Raw genomic sequence first — 26,270 nt, 5'->3', positions numbered from 1 at the left:
CTACTCATTTGCCCTCTTAATTGCAAACAATAAGTATGAATGATGTCTGTTTAATCAATTTATGCTTATTACTCTTAGAAGCAATTAACAAGTAATAGAAATCTAAACTACACATGGTAAAATGTGTTACAAATTTTAAAAACCGATTGAAAAGTTATATCTGGTTAGCAACAGCAGAAAAAATTACTCAGGAAAATTAGCCTTCGTAGAAAGAATCATTAACATAAAATTAACTTCCTAAAAATGCACACTGCAAAATTTGCTCTTTAAAAATTGATGAAAGCATCAAATCTTAACAAACCTTAGATGTGCAAGATGAAGCCTGGAGAAACTGCACACACACCAATACTTGCCAATGCCAGAAGCTGTAATAAATAAACGTTTTATACTGAAGAGCTGATTAATGAGTAAAATCTTGGCAGCGGAAAATACAGGGGTAGTGTACTGAGTAGTACACTACTCAGGTTTGAGTAGTGACTCAGACAGGCGGGTCTGATCCGGGTACTCAGGCAGCCATCAGGGCTCAGCTTTCATCCCGCAGGTGACTCCTCTTTACTGGGCTCCGGCTCTGGCGGGAGCCAGATTCAGTCCCAGGGAAAAGAAAAGAGCACCTTCTCTGGGCAGCAGGCCCAGATTCCCGAACTTCACTCTGATTGGATCAACTGGGGTCATTTGTCTACCCCCGAACCAATCACCAGTTAGGTGGCTCTGCGGCTGTGATAGGTCAAACTCGGTCATGTGACCTCCCTGGGACCGGAAATGCCTGACCCGAATTCACTGGCAGAGGGAGGTCTAATGAACAGGGCCAAACCCTGCAGAAGGACAAGGGGTTCTGCGGAGCGGAATAACCACCCCATGCCACTCCATCCCAGGGAAGATAAACTCACTAGCAAGAAATGAAAAAGGAAGACATTGTGGTCTTTCCATTGTACTGTGTAGAGCCCTAATTAAGGCCTTGAATTACCCTAACTCGGTTCCCTCTGGAAAACACTTTCTTAATGAATCCTTACTGATGTCAGAACAATTTTGACTAAATGTGTTTATCCATGAATGTTCCCTGGATTCTGAATGTGGCATCTCACTTGAAAAAATGGAGTCCCACAGTCAAAGCAATTAAAAATGATTCCAATCTTTATTAAGTTATCCCTAAGAATATTAAAAGAGGTCTCATTTGTAACCCCCAAGATCACTCTTTAAATCCTTTCTACAGTCTTCTAGTGGTTCATGTCTTTTCTACCCTACAGTTCCCAGAGTACTCTTTTTCTCACTCAGCACCCTCTAAACTTACCCACCAGGGCACTCGTACTGGGTCAGCACTTTCCGTCCATCCACCACCATCGTTAATTTCTCTCCAATAAGTATTGGCCCTACCTTTTCCTCCGCCTCCCCCCAACAGATTATTCGAAAGCCTATAATAGGGGGAGCAGTTGGATAACGTTGAATTGTCAACCAGAACTTTCTTATCCTGCCAGGGGAAGAATGAGGGTGTGATTACCACCCCCATGATGGATGGGGGTGGTTCTCGAAGAAAGGGGGTCATTGTGAGTTGGACTTAGACAAGGCCTGAAAAGGTATCCTCTCCTACAGTAGGCCACCTTAGAAAGGAGAGAAGGCAGAGAGAACGGGGGCAACGAGAAAGGCCATTAGTCATTGGGATAATGGCATTGGCATCATAATGTCCCCCTATAGATGGCCACACCCTAATCCTTAGAACCTGTGACTTTGTTACCTTATATGGCAAAAGGGGTCTTGCAGGCACTGGGACTTTCCTGGATTAGTAGGGGTGGGCCCAGTCTAGTCACCTCAGCCCTCGCAAGCAAAGAACTTTCTGCAGGTGAAAAAGGTGTGGCAGGAGGGGGCTGTCAGAGAAAGTGCAAATGTGAGGTGTCAATGCCCCATCACTGACTCTGAAATGAAGGGTCATGTGCAAGGACCCAAGAGACTTCTAGGCACTAAGGGTGGACACCAGCTGACAACCAGCAAGGAAATGGGGCCCTCTGTCCAATATCTGCAAGGAACTGGGTTCTACCAACAACCTGCGTGGGCTTGGAAGCCGATTCTTCCTTATACCTCCCTATAAGGGCCCGGGCATTGACACTTTGATTTCAGCCTTATGAAACCCAAGCAGAGAACACAGCTGGGCCACCCAGACTTCTGACCTACGGAACTGTGAGCTAATAGATATGTATTGTCTGAAGCTGCTGAGTTTTCGATAACTTGTTATGTCAATAACAGAAAACTAATATAGTCATTTACTAAAATTAGGAATTTAGCCCCTGGAAGATAGGGCATATTTCTTAATATTATGTGTCCCTTTCCAAGGAGTGTTACAAATAAATGAATGAAAGAATGAATAGGGCAAGGATGGTGACACACTGATCCTTCTATCTGTCCTCCCCACATAGCTGTGTTTTGGGTTGACATGAACTGAATAAATAAATCATACATTTAGGTGCCACAGCATGAGAAGGGCCTACACAGAGCTAGAAGAGAACCGAATGCCTCCTGAGATCACGGTGGGAATCATGGACAATTCACAGGGCAGAGACTCACAGTTAAGGGTGATGTACGCCCCAACACATTGGCTCCAGCCTTCTCTTACGCAGCCTAGAATTTTCATCTAGATCATCGGTTTTATTTTTCCCACCTGATTCATCCATCAGAAATGGTTGATTCTTCAGTACACTGAAGTGAAGCCAACGCTCTGGAGGTTACAGCACACTGATAACATGATGTGCAGATTGATGGGACCATTTATAAACCATATATATAGAAAGTATTACTCACTCAGAGTAAACACTAAAGTCCTTACAGTGGCCTGCAAGGTCCTGCCCAATCTGAACACCCTCCAAGACCTCCAGAGCCTTGTTTCCCTCTGCACTTCCCTCCACTGACTCCCAGCCAGCCATGTGCCACCTCAGGGCCTTTGCACTGGCTGTGCTTGTCTGAATGCTCTTCCCCCAGATACCTGTGTAGCTTGGTCCCTTACTTCCTTTAAGACTTTGGTCCAGTGACACCTTTTCTGCAAGGCCAGTCCTGCCGCACCCTGTTAAGAATTGCCATTTCTTCTTCACACCCTGAACGCTCTTATCTTGTTCTTTTTTCTCCTTAATACCTACACCCTCCGACCAACTATGTCCTATGTCCTCTGACCACTTATTTTGTATGCTGCTTATTATTTGTCTTTCTCCTCCGAAATGTCAACTCCATCTAGGGCAGGGATTTTCGTCCACTTTGCTCAGCAATTCTCGCCAACACCTGGAATGGGGCCCAGCACATAGGAGGTGTGTAATAAATATTTGTTGAACAACTTATGCTGCAAAATTTGCTTACTACATGTATTCATTCAAAAGTAAACTTTATTACTGTGGTGGGAAACTTAACGGCAAATTACAGGTTTGTGAATTTCTGGCCAGCTGCAGAGTTTGAATTTGAACTTAGCAAAGTTCCTACCTATTTTAAAATTTGTGACTCTAATATATTTATTTATTTTTAAAAACATCTTTATTGGAGTATAATTGCTTTACAATGGTGTGTTAGTTTCTGCTGTATAACAAAGTGAATCAGTTATATGTATACATATATCCCCATATCCCCTCCCTCTTGCATCTCCCTCCCACCCTCCTTATCCCACCCCTCTAGGTGGTCACAAAGCACTGAGCTGGTCTCCCTGTGCTATGCGGCTGCTTCCCACTAGCTATCAATTTTACATTTGGTAGTGTATATATGTCCATACCACTCTCTTACTTCATCCCAGCTTACCCTTCCCCCTCCCCATGTCCTCAAGTCCATTCTCTACGTCTGCGTCTTTAGTCCAGTCTTGCCCCTAGGTTATCAGAACATTTTTTTTTTTTTTAGATTCCATATATATGTGTTAGTATACGGTATTTGTTTTTCTCTTTCTGACTTATTTCACTCTGTATGACAGACTCTAGGTCCATCCACCTCACTACAAATAACTCAATGTCGTTTCTTTTCATCGCTGAGTAATATTCCATTGTATATATGTGCCACATCTTCTTTATCCATTCATCTGTCAATGGACACTTAGGTTGCTTCCATGTCCTGGACACTTACGTTGCTTCCATGTCCTGGCTATTGTAAAGGGTGCTGCAATAAACATTGTGGTACATGACTTTCTTTGAATTATGGTTTTCTCAGGATATATGACCAGTAGTGGGATTGCTGGGTTGTATGGTAGTTCTATTTTTAGTTTTTTAAGGCACCTCCATACTGTTCTCCATAGTGGCTGTATCAATTTACATTCCCACCAACAGTGCAAGAGGGTTCCCTTTTCTCCACACCCTCTCCAGCATTTATTGTTTGTAGATTTTTTGATGATGGCCATTCTGACTGGTGTGAGGTGATACCTCATTGTAGTTTTGATTTGCATTTCTCTAATGATTAGTGATGTTGAGCATCCTTTCATGTGTTTGTTGGCAATCTGTATATCTTCTTTGGAGAAATGTCTATTTAGGTCTTCTGCCCATTTTTGGATTGGGTTGTTTGGTTTTTTTTGTTATTGAGCTGCATGTACTACTTGTATATTTTGGAGACTAATCCTTTGTCAGTTGCTTCATTTGCAAATATTTTCTCCCATTCTGAGGGTTGTCTTTTGTCTTGTTTATGGTTTCCTTTGCTGTGCAAAAGCTTTTAAGTTTCATTAGGTCCCATTTATTTATTTTTGTTTCTATTTCCATTTCTCTAGGAGGTGGGTCAAAAAGGATCTTGCTGTGATTTATGTCATGGAGTGTTCTGCCTATGTTTTCCTCTAAGAGTTTGATAGTGTCTGGCCTTACATTTAGGTCTTTAATCCATTTTGAGTTTACTTTTGTGTATGGTGTTAGGGAATGTTCTAATTTCATTCTTTACATGTAGCTGTCCAGTTTTCCCAGCACCACTTATTGAAGAGGCTGTCTTTTTGCATTTGTATATTCTCGCCTCCTTTATCAAAGATAAGGTGACCATATGTGCATGGGTTTATCTCTGGGCTTTCTATCCTGTTCCATTGATCTATATTTCTCTTTTTGCACCAGTACCATATTGTCTTGATTACTGTAGCTTTGTAGTATAGTCTGAAGTCAGGGAGCCTGATTCCTCCAGCTCCATTTTACTTTCTCAAGATTGTTTTGGCTATTCGGGGTCTTTTGTGTTTCCACATAAACTGTGAAATTTTTGGTTCTAGTTCTGTAAAAAATGCCATTGGTAGTTTGATAGGGATTACATCGAATCTGTAGATTGCTTTGGGTAGTAGAGTCATTTTCACAATGTTGATTCTTCCAATCCAAGAACATGGTATATCTCTCCATCTGTTTGTATCATCTTTAATTTCTTTCATCAGTGTCTTATAGTTTTCTCCATACAGGTCTTTTGTCTTCTTAGGTAGGTTTATTCCTAGGTATTTTATTCTTTTTGTTGCAGTGGTAAATGGGAGTGTTTCCTTAATTTCTCTTTCAGACTTTTCATTAGGGTAAAAGAATGCAAGAGATTTCTGTGCATTAATTTTGTATCCTGCTACTTTACCAAATTAATTGATTAGCTCTAGTAGTTTTCAGGTAGCATCTTTAGGATTCTCTATGTATAGTATCATGTCATCTGCAAACAGTGACAGCTTTACTTCTTCTTTTCCAATTTGGATTCCTTTTATTTATTTATTTTTTTCTTCTCTGATTGCTGTGGCTAAAACTTCCAAACTTTGTTGAATAAAAGTGGTGAGAGTGGGCAACCTTGTCTTGTTCCTGATCTTAGGGGAAATGGTTTCAGTTTTTCACCATTGAGGACGATGTTGGCTGTGGGTTTGTCATACATGGGCTTTATTATGTTAAGGTAAGTTCCCTCTATGCCTACTTTCTGGAAGGTTTTTATCATAAATGGGTGTTGAATTTTGTCAAAAGCTTTTTTGCATCTATTGAGATGATCATATGGTTTTTATTCTTCAATTTGTTAATATGGTTTATCACATTGATTGATTTGCGTATATTGAAGAATCCTTGCATTCCTGGGATAAACCCCACTTGATCATGGTGTATGATCTTTTAATGTGCTGTTGGATTCCGTTTGCTAGTATTTTGTTGAGGATTTTTGCCTCTATGTTCCTCAGTGATATTGGCCTCTGGTTTTCTTTTCTTGTGACATCTTTGTCTGGTTTTGGTATCTGGGTGATGGTGGCCTCGTAGGATGAGTTGGGGAGTGTTCCTCCTTCTGCCATATTTTGGAAGAGTTTGAGGATAGGTGTTATCTCTTCTCTAAATGTTTGATAGAATTCACCTGTGGAGCCATCTGGTCCTGGGCTTTTGTTGTTGGAAGATTTTTAACCACAGTTTCAATTTCAGTGCTTGTAATTGGTTTGTTTATATTTTCTATTTCTTCCTGGTTCAGTCTTGGAAGGTTGTGCTTTTCTAAGAATTTGTCCATTTCTTCCAGGTTGTCCATTTTATTAGCATATAGTTGGTTGTAGTAATCTCTCATGATCCTGTGTATTTCTGCAGTGTCTGTTGTTACTTCTCCTTTTTCACTTCTAATGCTATTGATTTGAGTCTTTTTCCTTTTTTTCTTGATGAGTGTGGCTAATGGTTTATCAATTTTGTTTATCTTCTCAAAGAACCAGCTTTTAGTTTTATTGATCTTTGCTATCATTTCCTTCACTTCTTTTTCATTTATTTCTGATCTGATCTTTATGATTTCTTTCCTTCTGCTAACTTTGGGGTTTTTTTTTTTTAACATCTTTATTGGATACTTGGGTTTTTTTTATTCTTCTTTCTCTAATTGCTTTAGGTGTAAGGTTAGGTTGTTTACTTGAGATTTTTCTTGTTTCTTGAGGTAGGCTCGTATTGCTATAAACTTCCCTCTTAGAACTGCTTTTGCTGCATCCCATAGGTTTTGGGTTGTCGTGTTTTCATTGTCATTTGTTTCCAGGTATTTTTTTATTTCCTCCTTTATTTCTTCAGTGATCTCTTGGTTATTTAGTAGTGTATTGTTTAGCCTCCATGTGTTTGTATTTTTACAGTTTTTTCTCCCTGTAATTGATATCTACTCTTATAGCGTTGTGGCCGGAAAAGATACCTGATACGATTTCAATTTTCTTAAATTTACCAAGGCTTGATTTGTGACCCAAGATATGATCTATCCTGGGGAATGTTCCACGAGCACTTGAGAAGAAAGTGTATTCTGATGTTTTTGGATGGAATGTCCTATAAATATCAATTAAGTCCATCTTGTCTAATGTGTTATTTGAAGATTGTGTTTCCTTATTTATTTTCATTTGGGATGACCTGTCCATTGGTGAAAGTGGGGTGTTAAAGTCCCCTACTATTATTGTGTTACTGTCGATTTCCCCTTTTATGGCTGTTAGCGTTTGCCTTATGTACTGAGATGTTCCTATGTTGGGTGCATAAATATCTCTAATTGTTATATCTTCTTCTTGGATTGATCCCTTGGTCATTATGTAGTGTCCTTCTTTGTCTCTTGTAATAGTCTTTATTTTAAAGTCTATTTCATCTGATATGAGAATTGCTACTCCAGCTTTCTTTTGATTTCCATTTGCATGGAATATCTTTTTCCATTCCTTCACTTTCTGTCTGTATGTGTCCCTAGGTCTGAAGTGGGTCTCTTGTAGACAGCATATATATGGGTCTTATTTTCATATCCATTCAGCCAGTCTATGTCTTTTGGTTAGAGCATTTAATCCATTTACATTTAAGGTAATTATCGACATGTATGTTTCTATTACCATTTTCTTAATTGTTTAGGGTTGTTTTTTGTAGGTCTTTTCCTTCTCTCATGTTTCCCACCTAGTGAAGTTCCTTTAGCATTTGTTGTAAAGCTGTTTTGGTGGTGCTGAATTCTCTTAGCTTTTGCTCGTCTGTAAAGGTTTTAATTTCTCCATCAAATCTGAATGAGATCCTTGCTGGGTAGAGTAATCTTGGTTATGGTCTTTTCCCTATCATCACTTTAAATATGTCCTGCCACTCCCTTCTGGCTTGCAGAGCTCCTGCTGAAAGATCAGCTGTTAACCTTATGGGGATTCCCTTGCTACTTTTAATATTTTTTCTTTGTATTTAATTTTTGATAGGTTGATTAATATGTGTCTTGGCATGTTTCTCCTTGGATTTATCCTGTATGGGACTCTCTGTGCTTCCTGGACTTGATTGACTATTTCCTTTCTCATATTAGGCAAGTTTTCAACTATAATCTCTTCAAATATTTTCTCAGTCCCTTTCTTTTTCTCTTCTTCTTCTGGGGCCCCTATAATTTAAATGTTGTTGTGTTTAATATTGTCCCAGAGGTCTCTGAGACTGTCCTCAATTATTTTTATTCTTTTTTTCTTTATTCTGCTCTGCGGTAGTTATTTCCACTATTTTATCTTCCAGGTCACTTATCCATTCTTATGCCTCAGTTATTCTGCTATTGATTCCTTCCAGAGAATTTTTAATTTCATTTATTGTGTAATTCATCATTGTTTGTTTGCTCTTTAGTTCTTCTAGGTCCTCATTAAACGTTTCTTGTATTTTCTCCATTCTAATTCCAAGATTTTGTATCATCTTTACTATCATTACTCTGAATTCGTTTTCAGGTAGACTGCCTATTTCCTCTTCATTTGTTAGGTCTGGTGGGTTTTTACTTTGCTCCTTCATCTGCTACGTGTTTCTCTGGCTTCCCATTTTGCTTATCTTACTGTGTTTGGGGTCTCTTTTACACAGGCTGCAGGTTCGTAGTTCCCGTTGTTTTTGGTGGCTGCCCCCAGTGGGTAAGGTTGGTTCAGTGGGCTGTGTAGGCTTCCGGGTGGAGGGGACTGGTGCCTGTATTCTGGTGGATGAGGCTGGATCTTGTCTTTCTGGTGGGCAGGTCCACGTCTGGTGGTGTGTTTTGGGGTGTCTGTGGACTTGTTATGATTTTAGGCAGCCTCTCTGCTAGTGGGTGGGGTTGTGTTCCTGTCTTGCTAGTTGTTTGGCATAGGGCGTCCAGCACCGTAGTTGCTGGTCGTTGAGTGGAGCTGGGTGTTGGTGTTGAGATGGAGGTCTCTGGGAGGTTCTCGCCGTTTGATGTTTCGTGGGGCCGGGAGGTCTCTGGTGGTCCAGTGTCGTGAACTGGGTTCTACCACCTCCGAGGCTCAGGCCTGATGCTCGGCCGGAGCACCAAGACCCTGTGGGCCACATGGCTTTTTGCCTCTTCAACTCTTCTCCCACCTTTTGGGGTCCAGTCTTGCTCAGCTGTTCATGGCCCAGGCGGCGGGGATCTGGGGTGCTGGCCGAACCATCTCTGTCAGCCTGAGTCTCTTTTAAAAGGGAAAGATAGCAGCTGGAGTGTGGCAGACAGTCCTCCACGGCTTCCCGCACCCCAGTCTTGGGCAGTATCCGTAGCAGCAGCCGCTGCAACCACCACCTCCTAGGCCGAGAAACAATCAGTTAACTTATGTTTATTTGACTTAAGGAAATACTAGGGGACATTTAAAAAATCCATTCAAATTCAGACCTCTAAAAAATGATTGTTGGCCTTCCCTGGTGGCGCCGTGGTTGAGAATCCGCCTGCCAGTGCAGGGGACACGGGTTCGAGCCCTGGTCTGGGAAGATCCCACATGCCGCGGAGCAGCTAAGCCCGTGTGCCACAACTACTAGAGTCTGCAAGCCACAACTACTGAGCCCGCGAGCTACAGCTACTGAGCCCACGCACCTAGAGCCTGTGCTCCACACGAGAGAAGCCCCCGCAATGAGAAGCCCGCGCACCACAACAAAGAGTAGACTCCACTCGCCACAACTAGAGAAAGCCCGCATGCAGCAACAAAGATCCAACGCAGCCAAAAATAAATAAATAAACTTATATTAAAAAAAAAAAGAAGACTGTCAATTGACCACAGGATTGTTTGCTCTGACTGTCAGTTGAAGACTGTGTTAGAATTCACTTTGTCTTCTCCTGACCCAGATACAGAATGTACATTTAAATGAGGATGAATCTTTTAAGGTATTTGGAAATGCAATAGCCTTGTTTAATTTATCATTATTCAAAGTTTAGAAACAGGCTACCCTTTTTTTTTTTTTTGCGGTACGCGGGCCTCTCACTGCTGTGGCCTCTCCCGTTGCGGAGCACAGGCTCCGGACGCGCAGGCTCAGCGGCGGTGGCTCACGGGCCCAGCCGCTCCATAGCACGTGGGATCTTCCCGGACCGGGACACGAACCCGTGTCCCCTGCATCGGCAGGCGGACTCTCAACCACTGCGCCACCAGGGAAGCCCCCTAGGCTACCCTTTTAAAGATGGGACTGAATACATTATCTGGAAACAGCCTTATGATGTCACATATTGTCTTAATCTCCTACTGCTGCTATAACAAATTACCACTGTATTAGTGGCATAAAACAACACAAATTTATTATCTTACAGTCATACGGGCCAGATGTCTCACTGAGCTAAAATCAGCCTTTTCTGGAGGCTCTTCCCTTTTCCAGCTCCTAGAGGTACCCATGCTCCTTGACTCACGGCCCCTTGCTTCATCTTCAAAGCCAGCAGTGTAGCATCGTTCTGACCTTTCTTCCATTATCACATGTTTTACTCTGAAGACAGCCTGCGCTCCACTTTGCAGGACTCCTGTGATCAGACGAGGCCCATCTAGATGGCCTCTGCACTCAAGGTCCATACCATTAATCATACCTACCAAGTCCCATCTGCCATGGAAGATAACATAGTCACAACAGGCTCCTGGGACTAGAGCACGGACATCTCTGGGGGCCATTTTTCTGCCTACGACACATACTCTTGGCTTATTTTTCAGAGAATTATTTAATGTATTCGCTTATGTGACTGGAAAGGAAACAGGATGACATACTCCACAGATCATGACTCATGACTTCTGTTTTAGCATTGATATTATCCAAGAGAAAAAAAAATACTTGAAATGCTATCATCAGATCACTCCTGAGGAGACACTCTTTGAGCTACGAGGCTGAAATGGCACATGGGGATCAAAGAGATACACATATCCCTGATAATCAGGAAAAGCAAACCAAAACTACAATTCAACACTATTTTCCCAACTTCTAGGGAAAATAGAAAATTTTGACCTAGCAACTTGACCTAGCAATTTGACCTAGCAAAATCCTAGCAATTTGACCTAGCAAAATCCCTTTGACCTAGCAATTCCTCTTGAGGAATCTAAATTTCCATGACTGGAATCCCCTGGCGGTCCAGCAGTTAGGACTCTGTGCTTTCACTGCTGGGGGCCCGGGTTCGATCCTTGGTCAGGGAACTATGATCCTGCAAGCCACGAGCGTGGCCTTAATTAACTAATCAATTAAAATTCCATAACAACAACAGCCCCAGGATGTAAATAGATATGTTTAAGGATCTTAACTGCTGCATTGTTTTAGTGGGAAAAAAGCTTCAAAACAAATGACTATTGGTAGCGGAAGATCTGAACAACTTGGGATTCACCAGTATAGTGACTATTATGTAAGAAGACAGAGTCCTGCTGCTTCACCGGCCTCCATCTAAGTGAGGTGTATACATTCGGGCAGTCCCGACACGTGCTGTCAGCACTGGCAGAAGAAAGCAGTCACCACACTGCCTTAAGCTTGAACCCCAGGTCTGATCCGTTCTACCAAAGCATACTGTGAATTCATGTATTTCATAAACCCTGTGCTATGGGTTGAATTGTGTCTGCCCCAGAAAGATACACCTAACCCCTGTACCCGTGAATATGACCTTATTTGAAAATTGGGTTTTTGCAGATGTGATCAAGTTAAGAGGAGGCCGAGGACGGGTCCTCATCTTACAAGAAGAGGAGATTAGGACACAGACACACACGGAGGCAGGGACACAGGAAGAATGCTATGTGATGTCAGAGGAAGCACTGCAGTTTTATCTGCAAACGGAGGGGCCCCAAAGATGCCAGCAGACCTGCAGCTAAGAGAAGGGCCTGGAAAAGATTCTCCCCGAGAGGCTCCAGAGATCATGGCCCTGCCGTGAAGACCTTAATTTCAGACTTCCAGAACAGTGAGAGACTAAATTTATGTTATTTTAAGGCACCCAGTTGGTGGTAGTTTGTTATAGCAGCCCTAGGAAACCAGTACACCCTGGAATTATCTTATAAATAGCACAGGGATGCTATATTAGTGATTACTCTGTCTTATAAGAGTTAGTTTTGTGCAAAGGAAGTATTCAAAATGTACCACAATTTTTTGAGTTATTTGTAGTGAGGTGGACGGACCTAGAGTCTGTCACAGAGAGTGAAGTAAGTCAGAAAGAGAAAAACAAACACTGTATGCTAACACATATATATGGAATCTAAAAAAACAGTACAGATGAACCTAGTGGCAGGGCAGAAATAAAGACGCAGACGTAGAGAACGGACTTGAGGACACAGAGGGGAAAGGGGAAGCTGGGATGAAGTGAGAGAGTGGCATGGACATACACACACTACCAAATGCAAAATAGGTAGCTAGTGGGAAGCAGCCGCATAGCACAGGGAGATCAGCTCAGTGCTTTGTGACCACCTAGAGGGGTGGGATAGGGAGGGTGGGAGGGAGACGCGAGAGGGAGGGGATATGGGGATATATGTATACATATAGCTGATTCACTTTGTTATACAGCAGAAACTAACACACCATTGTAAAGCAATTATACTCCAATAAAGATATTTTTTAAAAGTACCACAATTTTTGAAATCCTGAAAAAATATACATATTGAAATTTTAGATATATATACTATTAAATCTATACTCGAAAACAAATATAGTGGAATTTTTCATACACACTTAAAATTATACACCTATATATCCACATGTATAAACATCCATCTATAGATACAGATACTGTACAGATACTATACTATGTATATATATATTACAGTTGACCCTTGAACAATGCAGAGGTTAGGAGTGCCCACCCTCCACGAAGGCAAAAATCCACGTATAACTTACATAATCCTCTGTGTCCGTGGTTCCTCCTAATCTGTGGATTGAACCAACTACAGATCATGTAGTACTGCATTTTTCTTTTATTAATTTATCTATCTTTGGCTGCGTTGGGTCTTTGTTGCTGCGCGCGAGCTTTCTCTAGTTGCAGCGAGCGAGGCTACTCTTCATTTGCGCTGCCAGGGCTTCTCATTGCGGTGGCTTCTCTTGTTGCGGAGCACGGGCTCTAGGCACATGGGCTTCAGTAGTTGTGGCTCGTGGGCTCAGTAGTTGTGGGCTCTAGAGTGCAGGCTCAGTAGTTGTGGTTCACTGGCTTAGTTGCTCCACGGCGTGTGGGATCTTCCCAGACCAGGGCTCGAACCCTTGTCCCCTGCATTGGCAGGTGGATTCTTGATTTGCAATGTTGTGTTATGTCTACTGTACAGCAAAGTGATTCAGTTATACATGTACTGAATACTGAATACTTTTTCATATCCTTTTCCAATCTGGCTTATCACAGGATATTGACTATAGTTCCATGTGTTATACAGTAGGACCTTGTGGTTTATCTATCTTATGTATAATAGTTTGCATCTGCTAACCCCAGACTCCCAATCCACCCCTCCCCCTCCCACTCCCCCTTGGCAACCACAAGTGTGTTCTCTAGGTCTGTGAGTCTGTTTCTGTTTGGTAGATATGTTCACGTGAGTCGTACTTTAGATTCCACGTATAAGTGATAACATATGGTTGCAATTTTTACTGTTGAAAAAAATTTGTGTATGAGTGGACCCACGCAGCTCAAACCCCTGTTGTCCAAGGGTCAACTGTATATAGCTACTAGGTATCTCTCTACCTATATCTGGAAGTAAATATAAATACCTAGAGATCTAGATAGATACACAGACAGATGGACAGATAGATAGATAGGTAGATAGGCCTAAAATGTCCAGGCCTGTCTCAACCTCTGAGAAGCCCTGTTATACCCTACTATATAATTCTGTTTTCTTATGGCATTTCCTAGTCTCTTTCCTCAGACTACACCCTCCTAAAGTGACCTGGGACACAGGATAAAAGCCTCTTTCACAGAGAGGGCTCTGTCCTACTGTGGACTGCCAACAGGCAGCTTTTAAAGTTCTTCTTGCTAAAAAGAAACAACCGTTGTTCCTGACACAAGAGGCCCCTTGCACTCCTGCGGAGACCCTGAGTTTACACAGAAATACAGCCAAGTGTGAGCCCCTCCTGTGCTCTCTGAGCTGGTGCCCTCCAGCTGCACGTCTCCTGGCAGCCTCGGCCTCAGTGCCTCTGCCCTGCCCTCCCCACCACCCCCTCAGCCCCGAATTCTCTTCCCTCCAACACCTGTGTGGCTCCTTCCCTCACCTGCAGGTCTCTGCTCAAATGCCACCATCTTAGGGGAGGGCTGTTGGTCACCCTGCCTCACTGTCGCCCCCTGCCTCTGGCATCTGTGTCTTCTTTACTTGCTGTGTTTCTCCCCTGAGCAATGATCACTGTGTCACTCATCTCACCTACATGGCCAGTCCATGTCTTGTTCTTCCTTCAAGGACGAAAGATCCGTGAGCCCAGGACCCTGTGGGTCTGCTTTGTTCGCTGCCCCCGTCCTCAGGGAGTGCCTGGTCCCTCGAGGTGCTCTGTAAACATCAACTGAATGAATTAATGAATCTGTATTTTTTTTTGTGTGTGTGTTCACTTATTTTAATAACATTACATTTACCATGTTATCACCATGGAAGGTAAATTCAGGTTAGACAAGAGAATTTCACAAGTACAACAAAGCATTCTGTAGTATACCAAAGTTTGTCTGACCAAACCAGCTTGCTCATAAATCTCTTCCATTACAGGCGATTTATTTAGTTTAACATTTATGATTCTTTCAGAGGAAATAAACAGACTGCACACATTTAAAAAGTATTTTTCATTTACCTTTGCATTAGCACTTAAAATACACACTTCTATTTCAAAATGCCATTTAAAAATTATTCTAATATAACAGCAGCAAACTATAGTTCTGCAATTACAAAACAGCTAAACGGGGATCTACAGTTAAGTTATTCTCATGTTTACAACTATGATTCTGAAACAGATACTACTTCAAAGCAGCTGTTACCAGCTCTTTAGGTTTGGTTTAAAAACACACACATAGTTGCTGGGAGGTTTATAATGTTGTATTCCGTGCACTGTTCTGAAAGGGTTCTTCAAGAGCCAGCCAGACCTTAAAAACAGTACTCAGTCCACAAGGCAGTCAGAAAGAGTTAAATTAACTGGGGTAAATAGGATTCCTACATTACATCAAAAGCGTATGATATTCTGCAGCAACTGGGAGCATTTTCAGGTTTGGCATGTTGTCCTCTTTACAACTAATTTTATCAGAAGAGTTTAAGAAGGTGGACACTGTACCAATATCGAGTGCATTTAAAAGTGACATGTTTTTGTGCTCATCTGACTCCCCTGAATGACTTAGCTAGTGAACTAGTCACCAGGCAAATCAAGCCTGCAAGAAAGGAAGCCAATATTCAAATTACAAAGTTATTGTCTGACCCACAGAATTTATTTTCAACATAAACATATAACCTCAATATGAGATGTCTAACTAAAGCAAGCACCACCGAGACCAAGACAGCATCTCCTCTTCTAAGGTTTAGGTTTTGCCCAGAATTCTTGATACATGGAATAGCCCATACCAAGAGTCATTGCTCCCACAACAAAGCCTTGGGCTGCCACGCGCATGTGGATCAGGTGAACAGACATTTTAGTATTGCCCCTGCTCTTCAATTTATATAATCCATATGCAACGATTGCTGCAAAACCTGCCATTCCAATGGGGACAAATGGTGCCTCTCTAGCTTTTCGGATAAGTTTAGATCCCTGACCTTCATCATATGAAGAAAGAGAAACATCTGTGTCACTTGACATGGTGATTGAAGAATCTTCAACTGCACGACGTCGCAGGTTCCTACCGGCTCCTACCAGCTCAATGAATCTGTATTTTTTTGTCACTGTGTCTCAGACTCACTCAACGAGAGGTTGTGAATTCAGACATCTCAGGGTTCAGGCAGGTCAGTGAGTAGAGCAGGCTGGGTGTCAGATGACAAGTGACCAATAGCAAATGACACCAGGTCTCAAGTCGGAGACATGATGGGGAATGTTGGGGTCCGAGGCAAATGGCAGTGTCTGCCCCAGCCGTGCGGGGCAGCGGTATTTACCTCCAGACAGCGTGGCGATGCAAGAAATCAGGTCCAGTGCTTTCCAGTCTAGATGTTCAACAGAAACCAGGTATCTGGATTTTTACAGGAAATATCCTCACTTTTTGTGTTAGTTATCTAACACTGCAGAGCAAATTACCCTAGAAGTTAATAGCTTGAAGCAACAATGCACGGTATTATCTCACACAGTTTCCAGGAATTCAGGAGTGGTTTAACTGCGGGGTTCTGACTCAGGGCTCAAGAAATTGCAGGTAAGACATAGGCCTGAGTGGGGCTGGCAGATCCACTTCCCTGATACTCCCTCACAGGCCAGCAAGCTCCTACTGGCTCTTTGCAGGGGGCATCAGCTCCTTGTTCCATGAATCTGTCCATAGGGCTGTGCCTGTCCTCACCGTATGGGGACCGGCGTCCAGAATGAGTGACCTCAGAGAGCAAGGTGGAAGCCGCAGAGCCTCAATGACTTAGATTCAGAAGTCACACTGTCCACTGTGACACCCTCCATTGGTTAGAAGTGAGTCACTACACGCAGCCCATGCTCCAGGAGAGGAGAATTAAGCTCCAGTTTTTGAGGGGAGACATATCAAAGAATTGTGGACTCATTTTAAAATCATCACTTTTTTTTTTTTTTGGCCGCGATGCGCGGCTTGTGGGATCTCAGTTCCCCTACCAGCAATTGAACCCGGGCCGTGGCAGTGAAAGCCCGGAATCCTAAGCTCTAGGCCACCAGGGAACTCCCCGAACCATCACATTTAAAAACGCCGGCAAGTAGTTCAGATATAAAGCGCGCTGCTCTTCCCCAACCAGTGTAGGACAAACGACAGCTCTGAAGGCTGGACTCGTTCATGGACCGTCAAAGCATATCGTCTGCACCATTCTGTGGGATCAAAGGGCCATACGGCAATAATATATGCAATCCTCACCCTTTTGATTTTAAGGAAGACAATTTTTGTGCTAACGCTAAGAAGTAGCACGTGATCTGTGCATCTCACCCTGAAGGGTGAGAAGGAGCTAATCACGCAAAGATGTGGAGGAAGAGCATTTTAGGCAGAAGGACCAGTAACTGCAAAGGCCCTGGGGCAGGAATGAACTTGGCCGAGGAAAGATTCAGAAAGGTTTGTGTGATTACAGCAGAATTACACGGAGAGAGACCTGAGATGGGGCAGAGAGATAGGTACAAAATAGGTCATGTAGGACCTGGCTGGCCTTGGGTTTCAGTTATCTGAGTGTGATAAATAGGAAAGCATTGCAGGGGTTAAGAGGGGAGAAGGATGGCCTGATATGTTTTCAGAAGATCACTCTGTGCCTCCCGATAAGATGCACTGAGAAGGACATAGCATCACTTCTGGGGTGTCCCGACCCAAACTGCATACGCTGAATCTAGTCCTGAGGAAATAGGAGACACGTCCAAATGGAGGGACCTTCTACAAAGCAATGGGCCTATGAAATACTCAGCAAAAGGGTCCAGGCTATGAAAGACAAAGAGGAAGGTACTGTCCTGGATTCAAAGAGGCTAGACAGAAAGAGAAAGACAAATACCATAGGATATCACTTATATACGGAATCTAAAATATGACACAAATGAACATATCTACGAAACAGAAACAGACTCACGGACATAGAGAACAGACTGGTGGTTGCCAAGCGGGAGGAGGTTGGGGGAGGGATGGAGTGGGAGGTTGGGGTCAGTAGATGTAAGCTTTTATATACAGAATGGATAAACAACAAGGTCCAACTGGGGCATTCCCTGGCAGTCCAGTGGTTAGAACTCCACACTTTCACTGCCAAGGGCCCAGGTTCGATCCCTGGTTGGGGAACTATAATTCCACAAGCCATGTGGTGCGGCCCAAAACAAATAAAAGGTCCAACTGTATAGCACAGAGAGGTCCAGTGGTTGAGGCTCTGCACTTCCACGGCAGGGAGCGCAGGTTCGACCCCTGGTTGGGGGTACTAAGATCCTGCATGCCTCGAGGCGCGGCCAGAAAAGAAAAAAAAAAGAAGAATGTATATGTGGGGCTTCCTTGGGGGCGCAGTGGTTAAGAATTCACCTGCCAATGCAGGGGACATGGGTTCGAGCCCTGGCCCGGGAAGATCCCACATGCTGCGGAGCAACTAAGCCCGTGAACCACAACTACTGAGCCTGCGCTCTAGAGCCCATGTGCTACAACTACTGAGCCCATGTGCCACAACTACTGAAGCCTGTGTGCCTAGAGCCCGTGCTCCACAACAAGAAAAGCCATCACAACGAGAAGCCCACACACAGCAACGAAGAGTAGCCCCTGCTCGCTGCAACTAGAGAAGAGCCCTCGCGCAGCAATGAAGACCCAACGCAGCCAAAAATAAATAAATATTTAAAAAGAAAAAGAATGTATATGTGTATAACTGAATCACTTTGCTGTACAGCAGAAACTAACACAACATTGTAAATAAACTATACTTCAATTAAAAAAAAAGAGTTAGGGACTAGCAGGACAGGTCAACGTAACGTGTAATCCTGGAGGATCCTGCACCAGATGAGGGCAGGAGGGAGAAAACTGCCAATTAAGTCCTGTACATTTGATAATTCGATATTCGATAACATTCGATATTCGATAACAATATGAATTTCCCAATTTTGGTAAGTGTGCCGCGATTATGTAACAGAATGTCCTGACGTTTTAAGCAGTACACACAGAGGGGTGTCCTGTTTGCTGTTTAGTCTCAAACATTGCAGTGGGAAAAAAATCATATCTATATATATGATCTACAGAAAAATGTATGTACGATATATATACTGTGACACAGCAGGCTAGGACGGTAAAGACAAATGATCAAGTAAATAATGTTAACGTTTGGGGAAATCAAAGGTAATGGATGCTGAAATTCCTTGTACGATTTTTGCAACATTTTTTTAAACTACAGGTTAAGCATCGGCTTGCAATCCACACTGGATGCCAGAGACAAGTAAGTACCTCTGTAAACTGCAAACGAACCAATCACCCAGGAGCTCTGTCTAGAACAGCTAGTACTCTTGGTTTGGTATATATCCCCTTAGCATTTTTGCCGGAAGAAAAATGCTATAAAATGCTATAGCATTTTATAGCTATAAAATGCTATAAAAATGCTATAAACGTGTTCTCACCACCCAGAATTATATAATGGTTAATAGGCTGTCATATTTGCTTCAAATCACCTTTTAGAAAAAGAGAAGCAGACATCGCAGATAAAGTTACAATCTTCGTTGACCTCTCATCGTTCCATCAGAATCCTTTTCACCATTTCTTGAAGCGACAGCCATCAGAACTCAGTCTATATACTTGCACTCAATTTTTAAAAACCTACATTCAAGGACTAATATGGTTTCTGTGTATTTGTAAAAAACATAAGCAGTGTTATACTATATGTATAACCTCTATAAAGTTATGTATAGACTGTATAAAGCTATTATCACATCTTCCTTGAACTTGCTTCTTTTTTCTCAACGTGAGCCTTTTGAGATCTACCCAACCCTGCTGATTAGATGAGCTTCATTCTTTTTAAATGCTGTACAGTAAGTCCATAGTCTAGATAATAGATTTTATTTATAAATTTCCCTGATGGACATTTATGTAAGTTTAATCTTTTGCTATTATAAATAATGTTGCAGTGATCATTGTGATATTTGTCTTCTTGGGCATATGTGTGAATTGAACTCCAGGGCATCTCCCTAGAAATGGAACTATAAAGGTCATAAGTCATGGACACTTATGTGTTTTATGTTTCTACCTTCCCAAGTGGCCAAACCAGTTTACACTCCCACCAGCGGCATCGAGGTTGGCTTGGTGTTTGCCTGAGGGTCCTTAGGGACCCTCGGACCTGAGTTCCCAGCGGGCAGGTTCTCAGATCTGTTGTGCCCAATTTGCATCACTTGGGTTCCCAGCAGACTTGTCTGCAAGTGTGCTCAGGACTAGGTAGCTAACTCCTTGTCATTTTGGGTTCTCTTTGCTCTGGGAGGACTCCCCATGGTGGCATCTTTCCCAGGGAACTTGACTCTCCTGATGGGGCCATTAGCTGTTTGCTCTTGCTGCCAGCCGTGGATGCTTGCTTGGGGAGAGGGGCCACCATATGAGTTTAAGAATCCGTGGCTGTTCAGACAAATGCCCCAAACTGGCCTTCTATATTTAGGATGTGTGTGAGTTTGGAGGACTCCCTTCGGCCAACATCTTTGCTGAAAGCCAATGAAGGATAATAACCCACACTTGTCGAGCTGGAGGTGTACCTCATTTTCCATCTTTGACAATACTGAGAGGAGGCTGTGCCCCAGGAGAATGTAAGTTCTATGCGTGAACAGTTCTTGTCTGGACCCTTGACCCTGGAACCTAAATACTCATGGATTGCATCCCTGGTTTGTCACTAAGATGAGAAGAGCTGCCACGGTTGGAAACACTAAATTTCATCATCCTGTTTGCAGAATTAGGGCCACAAAGGCTGCCGACCACTTAGATGCTCTAAGAATAAGGTGGCCATCTTTCCAGGGTGGGAAAAGCATCGGTCTCTGCTTCCTTTACTTCCCAGAAGGTCCTGACCGAGACGGAGGCGCGGGGGAAGAGCCGGAGGGAAGGGCGGGTAGGGAGGCCCGCACCCCAACATGGCGCCCGCCCCGGGCCCGCCGTGCCGTGTTTGTACACAGGGGCAGGGCCTTTGTGTGGGCCACCCCGCGAGTTTCCCGCCCAAGGGGGCCTCGGCCCTCTCCTTCCACTTCTGTTCCCGCGGTGGCAGCTGGGCGCGCCTCGTCGCCGTCGGCGCATGCGCGCGCGGGAACCCGCCCTCCGGGCTGGCGCACGTGGTCCCGCGGGCCGGCGTGCGTGCGCGCGACCGCCTAGCCTCCCGCGCCCGGCGCGCCGCGAACCTCTCCCTATGCGCCAGGCCAACGGGCACAGCCGCCGGAGCCGGGGCGGCGTGCGTGCGCGTGCGCGAGGGGTCACGTGGGAGCGACGCAGCGCCGTTGCCCCGCCCTCCCTCGGCGCGCGCCGGCGTCGGCTGCGTCTCCGGGCATTTGAATTGCGCTTCCGCCATCTTTCCAGCCCTCAGTCAGACGGGCTCGGAGACGCTTCTGGAAGGTAGTGGAGCTGGGGCGGGGGCTGCGGTGCCGGGGCGGGGGCGGGGATCGGGGCGTCCCAGCGGCGGCGGGAGGCGGCCGTGAGGCGGTGGCTGCGTGGGGACCCCGGGCTCCGGGAGGAGGACCTTCCTTCCTATCTGGCCGCGAGGGCGCCGGGACCCGAGCCGCGGTGGGCCGGGCGGGCGGCCGGGGCGGAGGGGAGGCCGGGCGGCCGGGCCGCGGGGCTGCAGGAGAGATCCGGCCGGGGCGGCCGGGCGGAGGGCCGGGGGGCGGCCGGGGCGGCCCGGGCTGGCCGCGGGCCGTGACCGGGCGCTTTCCGCGCCGGGGCCTCGGCGCCGAGCGGGCGCGAGCCGGGCCCCCGGCGGCCGGGGGAGCCGAGCCGGGGAGCAGCGCCTCGCCGCCATCGCCGTCGCGCGCCCTCGCGGCCCCCGCGCGCGCGTGTGCGTGTGTGTGTGTGTGTCGGGGTGGGGGTGGGGTGCGGGCTGCCGGGCTCCGGGGTGGAGGCCTTTGTGGGCCCGGGCACGTGGGGCGGGTCCGGCCATGCGGCCTCACTTCTTTCTCCTTTGCCCGCAGTAGCATCGCGATGGCTGCGCAAGGAGAGCCCCAAGTGCAGTTCAAGGTGGGTATCCGAGGGGGTCGGGAGGAAGGGTGGCCCTAGGAACGGGGGCCCCGCGTCCGGACGGCCTTAACGGCGGGCTCTGCTTCGTGACCGCGGCCGGGTGCCGTTGGCCCGCCTCGCCGGCCAGCGTGCTGGTGCTGCGGCAGTGCCTTCGGTCCCCTGACAACCGGGGGGGGGGAGGGGCGGGAGGAGGGGGCGAGCCCCGCCCTGCGCGCGGGGAAGCTGGGCTCGGAGCTCCGCCGGTTCGGGTCATTCGTGAGATGGGACGGGGCTGCTGTCTTAAGATGCTTTGTCTTAGGTGTGCTCAGGGGGCATGTAGGGTACTTCCCTGTGAGACGGCGGTCCAGAGCACCGGGACAGTCTCTCAGTCCCGAGGTCCTGAGACCCGTTCCGGTGTTTACTTCAAAGATGTGTTTCCCAACAGCTCGTATTGGTTGGTGACGGCGGTACTGGGAAAACTACATTTGTGAAACGCCATCTGACTGGTGAATTTGAGAAGAAGTATGTAGGTACGTGGGGGAAACGATGTGTGAAAACGTGTGGGAGACGGATGAGGTCACTGACTAACTTTCCACGCTTATGTTCCAGCCACCTTGGGCGTTGAGGTCCATCCCCTTGTGTTCCATACCAACAGAGGACCCATTAAGTTCAACGTATGGGATACAGCTGGCCAGGAGAAATTCGGTGGACTGAGAGATGGCTATTACATCCAAGGTAGGTATCTGCCTCGTAACCGGCCGCCTTTGAGAGGATTTGTAGCTTCCCGTCCAAGGCAGCTTACAGGTCATCAGGTCTGTCCTGGCAGACACGTGCCTCATGCTGACTGGCCATTGCGCGATGGGCTTCGGTTCAGGAGGTGGGCTGGCTCCTGAGAGCTGACCCTCGGTCGGAGGGGAGGAGGTCCTGTGAAGGTTGTCTGGGGCCATTTGATTGCATGCTTGCGTCACCGTAGGCACTGTTTTGAAAGAGGTGATGCGATGTATGTTGAGGCTCTTAATTTAAAAACTGGAAGCAACAGACAAGGTGTTGCTGCAGCCCCAGTATTTGAAAACTTAGGTTTGGGTATATATTTTGGTGGTAGTCGATGATCATTTCTTCTGCACTCCATTAAAAAGGTAGTAAACAGTTTGACCAGATCCTGGACCAGAGGCACTAGGCTTTCTATCTTATAAAATGTGGTATAAGACCAGCCGGTTTCTTTTTAATTTCACTAGGTCTTGCAGAATATTTTTTTCAGAGTGCTTGATTTTAAAAGTGCAAAGGAAACAAATGCTTCTCATTATACCCAGCAAAAAGATGAACAAAGAAAATGCTCAATGTAAGACTTTCTCTTCCCATGAAGATCGTTGGGAATCTTTCCATGTCTTTTGCCTTACGAGAGTGCGTACAACTGCAAAGATTTTTCCTCTCCCCTCCCCGCCCCCATTCTTTACCTAAAAATCTGTTTAATGTATCACGCATACTCAGTGGCTTACCAGCTTTATCATGGCTCTTTCTGCAGGTCAACATAGGGACTTAACTGAGCTTTTAAAAATAGGCACAGTATATCCTAGTGTGTTCAGCCATTTAAGAACGTTTTGAAAGAGTAGATTGCTAGATCCTCAGAATATGGGAGGTGAGTTCCCTGGAATGCTGATTTATCGTTGATCTACTGGATACTTTTTTGGGATGAGGCAGAACTTACGAAGTATTACAGGTAGAGAGATTTCATATGGTAAGCTGGTCTTTCATGGTTTCATGTACAGTAAAATGGACTTTTAAATAATACTGTGTATTAAAATGATTTGAGATTTTTGGAATTGGTAGAGATCTTGAAAATGAGTAGAGAAACGTGGCTGACCTGGAGTTAGGCCTGAGACTGTGAGTCCATAGTTCTTAGCATGTTTCATCCATGTAGCAGATTCTTAGGCCGACACTAATCTACTGTAAATGCTCCTTTCAGCCCAGTGTGCTATCATAATGTTTGATGTAACATCGAGGGTTACTTACAAGAACGTGCCCAACTGGCATAGAGATCTGGTACGCGTGTGTGAGAACATCCCCATCGTGCTGTGTGGCAACAAAGTGGATATTAAGGACAGAAAGGTTAAGGCAAAGTCGATCGTCTTCCACCGAAAGAAGAATCTTCAGGTATGGTTCTTAGAACTTACTGGATTTATGATCCTTAGGTAAATTATGAGTCCATTAAAGTGCTTCATCAACATCTTTGATGTGTGGGTTTTTAAAATTAATTTTACCTTTCATTTAAACAGTACTATGACATCTCCGCCAAAAGTAACTACAATTTTGAAAAGCCCTTCCTCTGGCTTGCTAGAAAACTGATCGGAGACCCTAACTTGGAGTTCGTCGCCATGCCTGCTCTCGCCCCGCCAGAGGTGGTCATGGACCCAGCGTTGGCAGCGCAGTACGAGCACGATCTAGAGGTACGGTGTGTGCGGCTCGGTAGTGAATGCTTCTAGGTTCCTAGTGGTTTTCACCTGGAGCATGACAACGTTTTCATCTCTGTGTCTAGGTTGCTCAGACAACTGCCCTCCCGGATGAAGATGATGACCTGTGAGAAAAGTGAAGCTGGAGCCCAGCGTCAGAAGTCTAGTTTTATAGGCAACTGTCCTGTGATGTCAGTGGTGCAGCGTGTTTGCCACTTTATTATATAGCTAAGCAGAACATGTGCTTAATGTTTGGTATGCTGAAGGAGATGAATGGGCTTTGGAGTGAATGTGGCAGTTAAAAAAAAAAAAAAAACTTCATTTTTTTGGACCTGCATATTTAGGTGTTTTGGAACACAGTTCTTTCCTCCTTAAGTTTCAAATATAAGACTGCTACAGTCACATCACAATATTCAGTGGTGGAATCTTGTTTGTTACTGTCATTCCCATTCCTTTTCGTTTAGAATCAGAATAAAGTTGTATTTCAAATATCTAAGCAAATGAACTCATCCCTCGTTTAAATGAGCATTTTAAAACCACTAACAGGGAAAATTGTGCCATGTTAGTATCTGAATTGCCTTTGCTATTACTACTTAATTTGAAGTCTGTTAGGTTAAATTCTTCTAATTTTCTGTACATGTGAATCATTTCACACAAATGAAATGACAGGTCAACAGTATTGTATTCGGTAAGTCGTTAAGAGGTGTAAATACTGTCAGTGCAGTCAGGCTAAAATAATACCTACCCCACCTGTCTTTCGGCCTAGGTAGTTTCACACCTAGGGAAGAGCTTGTTTGAGATTTGTGTGACCTGTCAGAATAAAAGTGGTACCTGTTTTAGACGTTTCAAATAGAGATCTTAAGAATTATAGTTGCTTTTATGGCAAAAGTAACCATGTTCTAATGTAGAGCTTCTCAAAGTCTGATGAAACCATACAGATGGTTGCGGGAACTTGAGGGACGTCTCATCTGTTAAAAATGAATATAAATTGTGCGTTTACTTGCCTTTTGTTTCAGCGTTAACATGTTTAACGTAAAGTTGGTATGCTAGGAAGATGTTCCACGTTTACCTGCTGTTGTCAAGTACTCCCAAGCTTTAAAGATGTCAAAGATTAAGGATTTCATTGGACACATCACAGCTTTGGTGGTTTTTCTCCCCACAAAGAATTTTTGTGGGCGGTGCAAGGACACAGCAGGATGCTGCAACAGAAAAGTAGGGCTTAGATTGGCTTCTCAGTGAAGTGAAACAAGACTGCCAAAGTCTCAATAGGTTAACCACTTACGTTCGTATGGTTTCCACATGTAAACATGAATTGAGTCCGTCTTGCCTGAGTTTGATCCCATCGACACCATACTGTAGCAATTAGAAGTCAAAATAAGAGCTGTTTTGCTCATGTAAGTACTACTGTACTATAGTGCAGTTTACCAAAGTTCTTTAGGTGTCCAGTTATCCTTAAATGATTACTTTCCTACCTAAAAAGGTAGGGAAGGATCACGTCAGTATGTGGAGAACTGAAATATAAAGGGTAAAATTGGATGCGTTTTAATTTGTTAAAATATTGAATAAATATTAATAGATTGACTTACAGATTTGAATTGCTGTATATGCTATGCTATATTCAGAACCAGACTTTAACAGATGTGAAGTTTCTTCCCATGATCAGGATGAGATAACTTACACGAAGGGTATGTGTGTGTAACCTCATGTAGAATGACAAATACGCTGAATCTTAAATGTAACACTTAAATCTTGCAAGCTGCTTGGAGGTGGGAGAGAATTTACGTCATTCGTCGGAAGAAAAAAATTGCCAAATACATTGCTTCTACTTTGCCTGGATTTTCTGAATCATCTGGTGTTCAGTTATCTTGCGGGGAATGCGTTTCTGTCTCTTTTATACAAATGGGGACGTTTTCCCCTCAGTTTGAAATCTGGTCTCTAACACGGGGGAACCTTCAGTTGAAAGCCAAGCTAGAAATGGCTTCTAAGAACAGAATTGGTCGGAGTAGAAGCACACAGTGATTTTGAAGACAGTCTCGTGATGTGCCCCGGCCA

General features: G+C 44.6%; 2 protein-coding genes and 1 long non-coding RNA gene across 4 annotated transcripts; 2 read left to right on the top strand and 1 right to left on the bottom strand.

Annotated features, from left to right (window-relative positions):
- Window positions 1–1,797: 1,797 nt before the first annotated feature.
- LOC141276241 (uncharacterized) lies at window positions 1,798–20,323 on the top strand. The gene is made up of 3 exons (XR_012325505.1): window positions 1,798–1,834; window positions 18,998–19,039; window positions 20,240–20,323. It is a non-coding gene; the product is annotated as an uncharacterized lncRNA (long non-coding RNA).
- LOC117307599 (HIG1 domain family member 1A, mitochondrial) lies at window positions 14,711–15,862 on the bottom strand. The gene has a single exon (XM_033836707.1). The coding sequence runs from the start codon at window positions 15,807–15,809 to the stop codon at window positions 15,528–15,530; it is 282 nt and encodes a 93-aa protein (XP_033692598.1). The 5' UTR covers window positions 15,810–15,862; the 3' UTR covers window positions 14,711–15,527.
- Window positions 20,324–21,074: 751 nt separating the features above from the next.
- On the top strand, window positions 21,075–26,054 carry RAN (RAN, member RAS oncogene family). Of its 2 annotated transcripts, none has more exons than XM_033836705.2 (7): window positions 21,075–21,174; window positions 21,747–21,792; window positions 22,217–22,301; window positions 22,381–22,506; window positions 23,735–23,922; window positions 24,045–24,215; window positions 24,305–26,054. In XM_033836705.2, the coding sequence occupies exons 2-7, from the start codon at window positions 21,757–21,759 to the stop codon at window positions 24,347–24,349; spliced, it is 651 nt and encodes a 216-aa protein (XP_033692596.1). In that variant the 5' UTR covers window positions 21,075–21,174; window positions 21,747–21,756; the 3' UTR covers window positions 24,350–26,054. The 2 variants fall into 2 exon arrangements, with proteins under 2 accessions (XP_033692596.1, XP_033692597.1); XM_033836706.2 differs by having other exon boundaries at window positions 21,157–21,174; window positions 21,750–21,792.
- Window positions 26,055–26,270: the final 216 nt, after the last annotated feature.

Source organism: Tursiops truncatus, chromosome 13 (assembly GCF_011762595.2).
Source record: "Tursiops truncatus isolate mTurTru1 chromosome 13, mTurTru1.mat.Y, whole genome shotgun sequence".
Lineage (NCBI taxonomy): Eukaryota > Metazoa > Chordata > Mammalia > Artiodactyla > Delphinidae > Tursiops > Tursiops truncatus.
Note: the sequence above shows the minus strand (reverse complement) of the source record. Positions and strands in the feature narration are given on the sequence as shown.